This window comes from Elgaria multicarinata, chromosome 11 (genome assembly GCF_023053635.1).
Source record: "Elgaria multicarinata webbii isolate HBS135686 ecotype San Diego chromosome 11, rElgMul1.1.pri, whole genome shotgun sequence".
NCBI classification, from domain to species: Eukaryota; Metazoa; Chordata; class Lepidosauria; order Squamata; family Anguidae; genus Elgaria; species Elgaria multicarinata.
This window is the reverse complement of record NC_086181.1, coordinates 25990402-26005424: the sequence shown is the minus strand read 5'-3', so window position 1 is coordinate 26005424 and position 15023 is coordinate 25990402. Positions and strand designations below refer to the sequence as shown.

Genomic DNA, 15023 nt, shown 5'->3' with positions numbered 1-15023 from the left:
CTACAGGATGAGTTGGGCCAGCCAGCCAGCAGAAGACAGAACAAAGTCCAGGATGGCTGAGCGGATGAAAACTCATCAAGCGCTATTTCCCCAAGCAGATTCCTCCAACATCTCTAACAAATGTACAAATTTCTTGCTGCAAATTCCACCCATTTCAGTTCTAGGGTGTGTTAATTTGGACAATCGATAAAACTCTTCCAGTGTAGAGGTGTCTCAAACATCCCTAGCAATACGGAAGCATAAACAGGAAAATAACATCTACGAAAGATTGCATTTATTGGTTGTAATAGAGCAGATTCATTCATATTCCATATTCTCTGTTTCCATTTGCCCTGAAATGATGACAAAATATTTTTTGCTACTTAGAATTCAGAACAGAGGGGAATGCATTGCTTTGAGAGTGTCATTGGCCAGATCTACACCAAGCAGGATATAACACTTTGGAAGAGGTTTGAAAACAGAATATGGGATGTTTTATGGATCCAAACAGTTGCCAATACAGATATAAACCATTATAAAGCAACTGTGTAGATCCTGTCATTGTCAGCAACTGCAATTGCACAAGAAATATAAATTTTCTGAAATTAAGAATGGTCTGGATTTCAAAAAGAGTTTCTTTAAAGGAAACTAATGCTATAATAGTGGGAAATGTGTACATACACAATTGTTTCCTTTTAAACAGTTCAAAATTGGTTCAGCGTCCTGAGTGATAATTTCAGCTGGCAAAATGTTGAAATCTCCTCAAAAATGTACATTCTCAAAAATGTACATAGTGCAGAAACAAACAGAGAGATTTTCAGTAATATTTCATTATACAGATACACATCTTAGATTATAAATAATAGTAAAGAATAGACACTTAAAATTCTTTATTCTTTTCTTCTGATGAGGTGTTCCCTGTTGTTCAGCTCAGGCTTCAATAATATAATATAACATTTTGGGAAAAAGTTGCAACCCAGCAATCCAGCACTGGAGGCTAAGATAGAGAAGATCTCCACAGCTACCATGTATTTCCCCTTGGTGCTCAAATAGGTTGGGACAAAGGATAACCAAACACTGCAAAAGACCAGCATGCTGAAAGTGATGAACTTGGCTTCATTGAAACTGTCAGGCAGCTCCCGGGCAAAGAATGCCACAGTGAAGCTGGCAACGGAAAGGAAGCCCATATAGCCCAGGACACAGGAAAACATAGTCACAGAGCCCTCGTTACATTCCATTACAATTTCCCCAGCTACTGAGTGAATGTCGATATCTGGGAAAGAAGGATTCATGGCCAGCCACACAGTGCAGATGCCAGTTTGAATAAAGGAGCAGGAAAGAACAATGGAGCTGGCCAGCCTTTTCCCCAACCATTTTCTGATTTTGGATCCTGGCTTTGTGGCCATGAAAGCCAGAACCACAGTGATGGTTTTTGCCAGCACACAGGAAACAGCCACTGAGAAGATGATGCCGAACGTGGTTTGTCGGAGGAGACACGTCACCTTCTGCGGTTGGCCAATGAATAGGAACACACAAAGGAAACAGAGCAGGAGGGAGACGAGGAGACCATAGGTGAGGTCCCGGTTGTTAGCAATGACTATGGGAGTGTTGTGGTGTTTCATAAATATTCCTATCACCAGAGCTGTGAGCAAAGAAAGGGAAAGAACAAAGAAGGCTAAACTGAGACCCAAAGGCTCAGTATAAGACAAGAAGGTTATAATCTTGGGAATACAGAAATCCTGGTTCTCGTTTGGATACTTTTTTTCTGGACACGTATGACAGTCGTCTGTGTCTGAAATAGAAAAGTTGTGATCTTGATCTAATAAATATGCTTTCAGTCTTTTTGTTTTATTAATCTTCCTTTCGATGCACTGCTCACCAGATCCCCGCTGGCTGCCTGGCCCCCACCATGCAGTCTTCAGGCACCTAGTGAATCGTGAGCAGCTGCCTGATTTCTCGCTGAAGCACCATTTGAATACAAATGCCAGTTCATCCTTTTATTTTCTTTTTGTAAAGGCCCATGTGCACAAATAGTGCCTGTGATGGATCCATTTTTGCAAGATTACAGGCATAAATGATCCAATGCAACCTATAATCTTGCATAAATGGCCCCTTCATAGTTGACATGTGCACAAAAGGGCTTTTACAAGACAGGATGTGCTCCCGGTTTTCCATATAATGGCTGCTCATTGGGGGTTTTGGTGGGTGCACTGCTGTCTGGGGCTGGTGATTTCATGCCAGGCCATAATCCCCAAATAACTGCCCATGCCATCCTGAATGGGTTGAGTGCCTTAGAACTTTGTTGATCTAAGCAACATCTTCATTTTTAAACACAAGGAGATCACAGTACCAGTGGCTGGCATCCCACAAATATTAAGTAGTGAACTTTTTTTTCTGTACCTACTGCAGCATTCCAACAGTGCTGAAAGACAGATCCAGATAAATTAGGGTGACCATATGAAAAGGAGGACAGGGCTCCTGTATCTTTAACAGTTGCATAGAAAAGGGAATTTCAGCAGGTGTCATTTGTATATATGGGGAACCTGGCGAAATTCCCTCTTCATCACAACAGTTAAAGCTGCAGGTGCCCTGTTCTCTTTTAAATCTGGTCACTAGAGTATAGCTCCTGTGGCTTTAACTGTTGTGATGAAGAGGGAATTTCACCAGGTGTGACATGCATACAAATAACACCTGCTGAAATTCCCTTTCCAATGCAACTGTTAAAGATACAGGAGCCCTGTCTTCCTTTTCATATGGTCACCCTAATATATGGAGAACCTAATGAAATTCCCGCTTTATCACAACAGTTAAAGCTGCAGGAGCTATACTAGAGTGACCAGATTTAAAAGAGGGCAGGGCACCTGCAGCTTTAACTGTTGTGATGAAGAGGAAATTTCACCAGGTTCCCCATTTATTTATTTATTTATTTATTTATTACATTTCTATACCGCCCAATAGCTGGAGCTCTCTGGGCGGTTCACAAAAATGAAAAACATTCAAAGTATAAAACAACAGTATAAAACCATAATATAAAATACAATATAAAAGCTCAACCAGATAAAAACAGCAGCAATGCAAAATTACAAATTTAAAACACCGTTAAAATTTATTTATAGACTGTTAAAATGCTGGGAGACTAAAAAGGTCTTCCCCTGGCATCTAAAAGCACATAATATAGGTGCCAAGCGAACCTCCTTAGGGAGCTCATTCCACAGCCGGGGTGCCCTCCTCCTGGTAGCCACCTGCCTCACTTCCTTTGGCAGGGTCTTGCTGGAATTTTCTTCTCAATACAACTGTTAAAGATACAGGAGCCCTATCCTCCTTTTCATACGGTCACCCTAGATAAATTATTTTGCAATACTAACTTGGAACTTGACAAATGTTGTAGATCTGCTGGCTCTCTTAATAGGTCTCCAAAAAGTCAAACCTTGCTTGTTTTTTGTTTTTTTCATTCATACTACCTCAGAAAGGGCCAGCATTCTGCATCCAACTCTGACAGCTGTGAAAGTTTGGCTTCAGTGTATCAAGAGTTATTCTCACCCATTCAAAGTTGAGTCCATCAGATATTTTCTCACTTTTTTAAAAAAACACTGTTCCACTAAATGGGGGGGGGGGTGGAATTTGGTGCTGGAAAGGTAGAGGACTGTTTGGCTGCATGTGCTTACAAAGAAATAGGTAATACTATCACACAGTCTTTCACCGCATGTGATTAGGAGATAATTGTGTTTGACCCTGTGAAGTCTCTTCAGAATCTCTCCTCACAATACCTCTCTGCCATACACTCCCTATAGTGGCTCATCAGGGTCAAAAAGGGTTGACATGTTGGCTTTCTAACAGAGGTCTAACCCATACTCCATTCTATTCCTTCTTCCATCCTGCAAATATGAAATTATGAAATTCCATGAGCTGAAACGGAGTGAAAAAATACACTCCCCCCTCAAAAAAAATCTACATAGTATTTAGATCTGTATCTGCAAAAGCACATACTACACCTTTCTTTTCACCTAAAATGAAAACTATTTTCTTAAAAATGCTGTACAAATGGAGAAATGTTAACACTCAATAAACCCTATGGGGTAGGTAAAAACCCCAAATGACAATACTGTTCACACTCATCAAACTTTAAAATCTTATAAATAATCCACTTCTACCTCAAAATTGTCGCAGACCGTCCTCCATCCCACCTCTCCTAAACTGAAAAGTTTCAGAGCAGTCCATTGTACTGTTATTCAGTATTAGCCATAGAACTTCCTGCCCCCTGATTTTTTTGTTATAATGGTGGAATGTGATCTGACCAACTCACCCTCATGCTCTGAAATCTTTCCTTCTGGACATTGGTTGCAATTATAACAACAAAATGGCTTTCCTTCCTGCAATTGCTTGTTTGTACCAGGACGACAACTTTCAGTACATAAAGAAAGAGGCTGTGTCTAATTCATAAACAAAAAGGGAAGAAAGATAATCATGAATTTGGCATCCTTATGTTTCTGGGGTCTTTCCATGTTTTAATAAAATAAAGAGGGGAACCACATTTATGGATGTAATGGATCTAATGGATCTAATCCATGTAATGGATCTAATGCTTCTTTAATTCATATGTTTTGGCAATGCCCAGTAGTTGCTCCCTTTTGGGAGGAGGTTATAACAAGGATGAACTTAGTACTGAAACAATCTATAATATGGAATAATGTGCATCTCCTCCTAAATTACCTATCAGCTTCTTGGAAGTTAACACATGGGACTCATCTACACCAAGCAGGATATTCCACTATGAAAGCAGTATGAAAGTGGTATGTAAATGTCAGGAGCCACACTACTGCTTTATAGCAGTATTGAAGTGCACTGACAACTTTTTGGACCCATAAGACACTTCCCATATACTGCTTTCATACCACTTTCATGGTGTTATATCCTGCTTAGTGTAGATATGTAATGGGTCCCAACAGTTGTCAGTGCACTTCAGAACCACTATAAAACGGTAGTGTAGATCCTGCAGTACACTTCAATACCGCTATAAAGCAATTGTGTGGCTCTTGCTTTTATATACCGCTTTCATACCACTTTCAGAGTGGAATATCCTGCTTGGTGTAGATGAGCCCGTGGTCAGCACAGATGGATCATCAGAGCCCTTATGGCAGCCAAAAGACTTATACTATCACATTGGAAGGACAAATTCACACCTCCCATAATGCAATTGATCGAGGACCTAATAACATTATCAACTTTTGAATGAGTGTTATATAGATGCAACTTGCAAGTGGATAAATATATGGATACCTGGTCTGCTTTTCTTGAAACCTACGTATAACTCTCTCCCTTTTGGGGGTGGGGGGGAACGGTACATACAATGGAAATGATGATAATTTTATATATACAATGTATTTTTAAAAAATTTTCACAATGTATTTTCTGTTCTGTTTGTTGATATTCACAATAAAAAGTTTTTTTAAAATTAAAAATATAAAAATAAAATGATAATGACTTTTTAAAAGTTTTTTTAAAATTTATTTATTTGAAATTGTAACCCAAAGATGACTTTTTAAAAAGTTATATGTGAATGGACAAGAGTGAGTGCTTGATATTGACACAGGCTGTAGCTTATTTTCTGTATTAAGTCAATGAATATGATATAGCATGATCTCTGTTTTATAATTACAACACTTTATATAAATAGAAAAATTCTTTATAAATATATTCTCAATTTTTCTTCCTAAATGGACTTCACACAATACTTGTTTTTCATTAGTAAAGTTTGTTTGGACATTTCAGGACATTTCTGAATACTGGAATTATCATTTTGTCCATTTAGAGGTTATGCATCTATGTTAGAAATAATAACTCGCATTGATCCCAGCAGGACTGTCCAAGTATGATTAAGCCTCAATTCAACTCATCTTATTTTCAGTATTATATTCTAAAGAAACAGGGCTTCTGTATTCAAATAGTGACAATGTTTTCATATATAGACCTTAGCACATATTTCTTTCTTAATCATGACTGAAATCGTTTTGGGAATCTATATGAATCAAAGTACATATTGCCAAAATGACTGACTGAAAGATGGCCTCACAATTATTTTTGATTTTATTTACTTATTTATGTCAACTATAACTCTCTACATTTATATAACACTAACAAATGTACTAAAAACGAAGTTGGAACACTACATGCAGTGCCTAGAAATTCGACATTATATTTGTGTCATTTAAATAGAAATGATAAAATAAACATTATTGTATTCATATAAATTAGGACTGTGCAGGGACCCCCGATCTGCCTCAGAGGCCAGTTTGCAGCCCCTGAAGCAGCCCCGATCTGCATTGGAGCCTACTTCAGGGGTTGCCCGACTCACCTCGGTGCCAAAGCTGAGATTAGATTTGGGGCCCCCGAGGTGACTCGGACTTTTCTAGTTGCCAGCTGCACAGCTGGCACCCAGAAAAGCCCCCTTTCCCCACTTACCTGCTGGCGCCTCCTCCTCCACCACCACCTCACTTCTGCTGGCTTCAGTCGCCAGCAACACAGGTAAAAAAACCAGGCTGCGTGCAAATTTAAGTTATCGTGGGGCCTCTGAGTTATTAGTACCTCTATGGCCACCATAGTTTAGTACCTTTAGTACATCTATGGCCAATTGGCTTTGGGACACCTTGGTCTGAGCAGGAACTGGCTTGGGACCAAGCTGAGTCAGACCAAATCAGCCCGCCTCGTCTCGGATTCGGTGCCTCAGCCTGAGGCGGTGCACAGCCCTAATATAAATATATAGAGAGGCCCTTCTTTCAGACCTTCTGCCATTGAATCTGCATTGGGAGTAATACAAGATATTGCCTTCTTCGTGGTTTCTTCCAGGCTATGTACTACCTTCCAAGGGAAGCTAGGTTGGCTCCCTCTTTGCTGTCATTCTTGCAGCAGGCACAGACCTTCCCCCACCTCGAGCAGGCCTTTGGCATGTAAGTGGGTCTTTTGGGTTGGGTGCTGATTTTATTCTATTAGTCTTGCATTATTAATTGTGTGTTATTATACATTTTTTTCATTTATTTTCTTTGGAGTCCCTATTAATGCCCACTACCTTGAGTGCCATTTTCTTGGTAGAAAGACAGGGTACGCATCAAATAAATAAATGAATCTCACCTGGTTAAACCAGCTGTGCCATATTATAACCTCTTTATTTATCCTTAAAGCCTGGTCTGGAGGAGCTTGTGGATCCACACTTCCAACTTTCACGCGATGAAAAGATCGGTTGGGAGATACGATCCAATTGATAACATCAAATCCAGCAACTAGAGACCCGCTCTGGTCAAAGGAAACCTTGTTTCCAGCACTGTTGTTAAAAGAGACACCTCCAAGAAAGTGATAGAGCTTGATTAAAAGGAAAAAGCAAGAGTTTTGAAAAGGCTAAATGTGGATACTTAATATTAAGGCATCATGGCATTCGATGAATGATGTCACAGCAAGATGATTTAGTTTTGGAGAGAATTTATTGAACACATGCCTATTCTTAATTTTAGTATTCTTATTCATAAAGAAGTTCAGGGGCATATTGGTAGTCATGTAGTTCAGGTCTCAGAATGTCTGTCCTCACCCACACATCAGAGTCATTGATGAAATGCTTACAAAGAGTGCCCTAACTGCACAAAATCTAGTACTGGAAGTGGGCCCTCCAATGTTTGGATAGCTTACTCAGCTGCTAGGAGTGAATGATTTTTCCCTACCTCTATTGATGGTCCCCATGGCTTCCTTCCTTGGATCTTTCCATCATGTCTCATTGGATTTGTGCCTGGTTGAGGAGAGTAGCCTGGTCTCCACCTCTGCATTATTTTATTTTCTTAGACTATCTATGCATGCTGTGTTTCCAGGCAAGATCTGTCTTTAGCTTATTGTCTGGTTGCCTGCACATTTCCCTGTATGTACTTGATTTAGTTTGAAAATCTTGCCTGTTGTTCAGAGATTCCTGCCACACCCCAAAGATCCTAGACGCTTTAGGATCTATGTACAGTCACTGTTGAAAGAGTCCAAGGCCATAGCTAGACCTAAAGTTTATCCCTGGATCGTCCAGGGGTCAAACCTGTTCATCTAGGTGACACACAGGGGATCCAGTGCTCAGGCAGGGGCGATCCCTGGAAGATCCCAGGATAAACCTTAGTTCTAGCTGTGGCCCAAGTAACTGAAAAGCCTGAGAATCCCTTTAAAATGTGCCTTATATCTGGGGAATGTGAGGGCCATCTCAAATGCTGATGGCTGTTCCTCCACAGTGGCTGGTCACTTGGCCCGAAGCCGCAGAGTGCCCCTTCCTGTGCCAAGCTGAGTGCTCCCACTGTATTTGCCTCCTGCAGACCTCTGACTGATCATATCAAAGCCAAAAGAATTCTTGCTCAAATCTGACAATATTAGGGGGATAAGTAGATGTTTATGAATGTTGGGGAGATTCTAGCACAAGTGATCATCAGGAACCACAAAAACAAGGATTGGATCCTGTTTCTTGATGAACCTTGAAGGAAACAACAAACTCCTTTAATATATATATATATATATATATATATATATATATATATATATATATTCTTGAATTCAGGGCATGACACTCAGTTCCACATTAGAACATGATGAAACCCCTTTGAATGCTGTCTTGTCGCAGGGTAGTAACAGAATGGTGCAGAGATTTCACTGCTCATGCAGATCTTGATTACGTTTGTGACCGTGTGTTTAGTTATTTCTAATATGTATTTGCAACCTGATTTGCTAGAAAGCAGTCATGGTGGTGTTAACAATTTAAAACAATAAAACCTTGCAAAAAATAAAACCAGTAAAACCATTAAACCATAAAAATAAAACTGCACACTTTAAAAGGCTAAATGGAGAAGATGCATTTTTATACCCTTTCAAAAAGCCATGAGAATGAGGTCAACACATAATTTGGGGGCAACACATCTGTTTCATGAGTGTCCAGCAACCAGCCTCTGTGGACAATAGTGCCATCAATAGCAAAGAAATAGTAACCCATTGAACAGAACCAAAATCCTCTCACATCCACCCTGTAGCTCAGTTTATACATCTTTGTTAGGTGATTCTGGTATTGGTATTTCTGCACCCCACACCATAGCAGCATAGTGAAAGAGAAAAAAGGGTAGGGGGTTATTATGGTAGGTTTCTGACTTTTTTTTTTCCTCTAAAGAAACAAAGAAATGTTGTCCATCATAATATACTTAGTTCTGCCTTTTCAGAGCAATTAGGAAGGAGGAGGAGGGGATTTAGCTTAGTGGGAAGAGCTATGTTTATATGTGTCAGGTAGATGGTAGGGCTTGTGGATTTAATGATGAGTTCCCTTGTAATGGAAGTGTTAGAGGGCACAGCCATCAGGAACTTAGGCAAGATTTTTACTGTCTTTCATGTGTGTGTGTGTGTTTTAAATGACATAATGGCAATAGAAAACTCCTGACTTCATGAAAGTAAAATTAAATCCAATGCCATCTAATGACTAAAGTTTATTCGGACACTATTAAACCCCTAACATTCCTTCCATAATATAAGCACAGCTTAACGAAGCAAAAACCTTTCACCAAAGAGCTTGCACATGGCTGATTTGAGGAAAGTGCAGGAGATTGATTTAAATATATACTTTTCTTTTTTTTTTTTCATTTCTTCCTCATGCAGGAAAAAAGGTGACAATGTGAGATTGTGTAACGTTTGGTATAGCATTGCGTACTCCGTTAACGGCCTGCTGTAACACCCACAGATATGTTGCTCTTCCATCTGAGGTTGTTGAGAACATTTTGTTGTTGAGAGAGCTCCGGCTATTGGGCGGTATAGAAATGTAATAAATAAATAAATAAATAAATTACCTGCCAGGAACCTTGATTCTGAAGCTTCAGCCATCCTCTACCTGCCATTGCTCTCTCTTTGAGTTTCAATGAGGACATGGCATGCAACGCATGGGCCAAAGCATAGACAGCATTGTAGATACTGTAGCTATGGCCAGTCATGCTCATTTCAAAGAAGGTCCCTGGAAGGCTTTCCAACTTCTCCTCCCCTGTGCAAACCTTCTCATCCTCGTTGCCCAGAACCTGATCTAGGAATGCACAACCAAAGGCATGTTGCCAGAAATCCTTGATAAATCCATCGGCTTTCATACTGGAAGGGTTTCTGCTCTCCAGAAATGGCTTGAATCCTGGTAGATCATTGGAGTGAGTTGTTAAGGCCAGAGCACCATTGAATATTTCTGCATCCCAATCCTTTTGGTAGACCAAGGAAGTGAGCTCCACCTGGGCTGTCATTATCCATACTATACCTTTGGGGTTAGCAGTTACTTTTTCTATATTTGGCAAATATTTGAACCATCTCAAAAGCACCAGAGAATAAGAATCACCATAGACCACCAATGCATTAACTTTGCCGCCCATCATTTGATCATATATTTTTGCCGCATGTTTGAACATACCAGAAAATTCACTGATAAGTCTGAATTTGGGTATTTTTTCTATGAAGGCAAAACAGACATGCTTCTTGGAGAAATATGGAAACACAGTTTGCACAAATCTTTCTCCATTTTCATCATCCATAATAAGCATCCCAATCCACGTCCACCTAAAATGCAGAAGTAAAGAAAGAATCCCCATATTCTGAAGGACTTCTTGAGGGACCATCTGGTAGAAGGTAAGGCCTGGGGTCTTATCATTCATTACTGGAGCAGAACCATATATGATCTAGAGATGTGGGGAATCAATAAGTGTCACATCTACCCTCCAGGTTTGAATGTTCATAGGATTTATGTCAGTAGTTCTTGTAGAAACATGTTAGCCAAACAAATATTGTTTCTAGCCTACAAATTCATGGCTGGCTGCTACAAAAGAGAAAGGAAAGCTGACCTACACCCACCTAATGAGTTTCTCAGGTTCACTATAAGGCAGTTAATATCAGTTAACTTTTATGTACAATCTCCATTTTCAGATGACCTAATTCAAATGAATTTTCCTCAAGTAACAGTTTAGCAGCATTAACTCGTAAATTAAGCAGATATTATTGTTGCTATGCTACAAATCTGTGGCTGGCTTTCATGTACCATTTGAGTTTTTCAGGAGGCAAATCTTGGATATATTGTTCTCAACTAAAATCTTACCAAGGATGACAGCATTTCTAATTACACAGAAAGTGCAAGTTGAACTTGATGTTTTTGATGTGCTAAGAGCAGACAATTCTTATTTCCTGTAGCTCTACATAAAACACTAAGGGATTGCCTTAGAGCTGAAAAGAGCACAGTTTCCCCTTGTGCCCTCCGTATGTGCATTTGAGTTTGTACGTAAGTAGGCATTTAAGGCCCAACAAGGCATTCCTGACCTGGATATAATCTATTGAACTGCTGAGCTTTTGGGCATTCCTTCAATGAGAACCAGTGTCCATTAAGGAAAAGGGATATCTTTTCAAAAGTAGTTTTGGGGGTGGGATGGACCTCAATATTTATATTAATGGCTTGATCACTGTTGTAAACCGCCCAGAGAGCTTCAGCTGTGGGGCGGCATATAAATGTAATAAATAAATAAATAAATAAATAAATAAATATTTAGAAGTGGAGCCCATGATACACTGTTAATAATAGTCACTGGCCATGGCATGGTGACTGAATGTTGGTAGAGACATAAAACCTGGTTTGGACACTGAATAGAATAGAGTATACTTTACAAAGCATCATTGACTTGGAGGTCCAACTCGTATTACTGCTACTGCTACTACTGCTATTACTAGTACTACTAATATTTTGGACATGCTATACTATTCAAGTTCTAGGACGCTAGCTGAATATAGTTTTGAAGTGTGTGTGTGTGTGTGTGTGTGTGTGTGTGTGTGTGTGTGTGTATTTGAGAGAGAGACAGAGAATGTGCATGTCTGTAGGGGATATATATATATATATATACATTTAATGAATGAACAATAAAGATTGTTTTTCTTAGCCAGGATATGGCTAATATTCCACCTCACTCTACACTTATTCCATTCCACTCTACACATATGGAGACTGGTATCCTACCTGAGGAAGCTTGTAGATATCCAAGATAGTTGCCACATGGAGGGAGATTTGGGAGTCCAGCCCCCCAATGACTGCTAGAAGATTATTCTGTAGGTTGCAATTGTAGTTAGGGATCAATCTCTCCAATGCTGATAAAAGCAGCATTGTAGCATGATAGGTCCTCTTTGCATTGTTGTAGCTGTCATAGATGCAGAAACCCAGAGTGAGATTGGGTAGAACCTGAGGATTTTCATTTATCTCCTTTATGCCAAACACCAGGGCCAGGATGTTTTGGAAATTCTTAGGCACTACACTAGAAAGAGAGTTACATTCTGTATCAGAAGAATAATCCACACCATTGAATTACTGCTATCCTTCTGCATCTTCTGCATCTTCTCAGTCTTTACATACTATATTTCTTGATATACTCTTTAGTCTAAAGTGACCTACACAAAAGTAACAAGGGTAAATAATATGTGTATGCATGTTCATAATGCAAAACAGAAGGAATTTTGTCTGAGAATGATGCCTCAGACTTTGGGGGAGTGGCTGACAATATGATTAGAGAGAAAGATGGACCAATTGTCTGACTTCAACACAATTCCATATATTTGTTCAAGAGTCCCACATGAGGAACTTCTGTAGGAAATATTTAAGGAGTGTTGGTAAGATAAGGGGCACTAAAGGAGTATGTATGTGAATTTCTGGACTTCATCTAAGTAAGACACCATGGGAGAGGGTTCAGCTAAAGAGTCAGATAAAGATGATATAGATAAACACATAAATAGGAATAAAATAGTGTTAAATGTAATTCAAAGTGAAAATTAACAATGACTACTCATTACACAAGATCTTCCAATTCGGCTGGTAGGGGCTGTTCAGTGAAGGTTTTTTCAGAAGTGGAAATGAGGCCTGCATGAGTAACAATACCACCAATCATGAGGTCTCCTGGCTGATGATATGAGTGAAGTGGAGCATGCAGATTATGGGCCCTGCAGTTTGCAATTTGAGCCTTGCATACCAGGTGAGGAAGCAGTACCAACAAGACCACTAAAACTATCATTCTCTGTGCAACTGCAAATATTCCTTCTAGACATAGATCTTTCTTTTCTTCTTCAGCACTATAATTAGACTATACATAATTGAAACTGCATTATTTGAAAGGTACTATCTACTGAAACACCTGAAACCTGGAGTATCCAAGACCTGAATGGCACACTCTCACCTGTTTATAGCCCTTCTACCTAGGAATAAATATGGTTACATATATAAATATCCTCCACAGTCTTCACTATAGGACTTGCTAGTGGTCAATGAAAGTCCATAGGGTTTAGAAGTACAACAGAATTGGAGATTCTTTGCTATAAATTTTACTCATAGCTACCAAAATTCCATTGAGAGCTAGGTGAGCATCAGAATTAATTATAATCTTTTTGATAATCAAATAGGAAGTTAATTATTCAGCCAAAGATGGGGATTCCCTGTGGAATTGCTGAAGAAAACTTGTTTATCATACGTTCTGAACAGAAGTTTACTCTTCCACACTGGTTATTCCAGACTGAGAACTTCTAACACCAGCTATAATTGAAGTTCTGCAGTAAAGTACACATGAAATTTCCAGGTACTGCCCAACAGTGCTGTGGGAAATAGCTTGCTTTGTTTGGTTTGTACTTGTTGTTGTTTATTCGTTCAGTCGCTTCTGACTCTTCGTGACTTCATGGATCAGCCCACGCCAGAGCTTTGTGTCGGCCATTGCCACCCCTAGCTCCCCCAAGGTCAAGTCTGTCACCTCCAGAATATCATCCATCCATCTTGCCCTTGGTCGGCCCCTCTTCCTTTTGCCTTCCACTTTCCCTAGCATCAGCCTCTTCTCCAGGATATCCTGTTTTCTCATTATGTGGCCAAAGTACTTCAGTTTTGCCTTTAATACCATTCCCTCAAGTGAGCAGTCTGGCTTTATTTCCTAGAGTATGGACTGGTTTGATCTTCTTGCAGTCCAAGGCACTCTCAGAAATTTCCTCCAACACCACAGTTCAAAAGCATCTACCTTCCTTCGCTCAGCTTTCCTTATGGTCCAGCTCTCGCAGCCATAGGTTACTAAAGGGAATACCATTGCTTTAACTATGCGGACCTTTGTTGTCAGTGTGGTGTCTCTGCTCTTAACTATTTTATCAAGATTTGTCATTGCTCTCCTCCCAAGAAGTAAACGTCTTCTGATTTCCTGGCTGCAGTCAGCGTCTGCAGTAATCTTTGCACCCAGAAATACAAAGTCTGTCACTGCCTCCACATTTTCTCCATCTATTTGCCAGTTATCAATCAAGCTGGTTGCCATAATCTTGGCTTTTTTGAGGTTTAACTGCAACCCAGCTTTTGCACTTTCTTCTTTCACCTTCGTCATAAGGCTCCTCAGCTCCTCCTCGCTTTCAGCCATCAAAGTGGTGTTATCTGCATATCTGAGATTGTTAATGTTTCTTCCTGCGATTGTAACTTCAGCCTTGGATTCGTCAATCCCAGCACATCGCATGATGTGTTCTGCACTTTGTACACTTGTGCTTAATCAGATGTGCTTTACACATCTAAATCAGGCTGCCATTGACACAATGGGGGGAATTGTGCAATTTTGAGAACCTCCTTAAATTGCACACTTTTGCTCCCTGTGCCAGCAGTGGCCTCAAAGGCCCCAATTGACACAAGGATAAAGGGGCAAATGGAGCATTGATGCTGGGAGTGGAAGTACATGTTTTTGGTGCATGGGCGGGTGGAAGCCAAGTGCTCACTAGGGTCTTGTGAGTGCTTGGGTGGGGTGGGGTCAGCACTCATGCTAGGTTTGGAGGGTGGACACGAGGGAGTGTGCCCTGGACTCCTGGACCCAGTTGGACACTCACAGAATCCCTAAGCACTAATGCAGCACAGTGTTATATTCAAGAAGGTTCATGAACTCCAACAAAACTTTATTTGGAGTGAGGAATAATAATAATAATAATAATAATAATAATAATAATAATAATAATAATAATAATAATACCACCCATGAACAAGAGGGGGGCCCAAA

General features: G+C 39.9%; 1 protein-coding gene across 1 annotated transcript; it reads right to left on the bottom strand.

The window, feature by feature from the left end:
* Positions 1 to 869: 869 nt before the first annotated feature.
* Positions 870 to 12911, bottom strand: LOC134405582 (vomeronasal type-2 receptor 26-like). Its single transcript, XM_063136827.1, has 6 exons — positions 12817 to 12911; positions 11993 to 12284; positions 9813 to 10673; positions 7105 to 7332; positions 4283 to 4409; positions 870 to 1771 (listed from the first exon to the last, which is right to left on the bottom strand). Exons 1-6 carry the CDS (start codon positions 12909 to 12911, stop codon positions 870 to 872), a joined length of 2505 nt encoding a protein of 834 aa, XP_062992897.1.
* Positions 12912 to 15023: the final 2112 nt, after the last annotated feature.

Bases quoted from the DNA above. Each gene is read 5' to 3' on its own strand.
- LOC134405582 (XM_063136827.1), bottom strand. From the start codon at position 12,911: ATGATTGGTGGTATTGTTACTCATGCAGGCCTCATTTCCACTTCTGAA. The intron at 4,410-7,104 runs GTGAGATTCATT...TTTATGAATTAG, and splicing joins GGCACAGCTGGTTTAACCAG to ACACAGCCTCTTTCTTTATG. The intron at 1,772-4,282 runs GTGAGTTGGTCA...TTTCTATTTCAG, and splicing joins AAAGATTTCAGAGCATGAGG to ACACAGACGACTGTCATACG.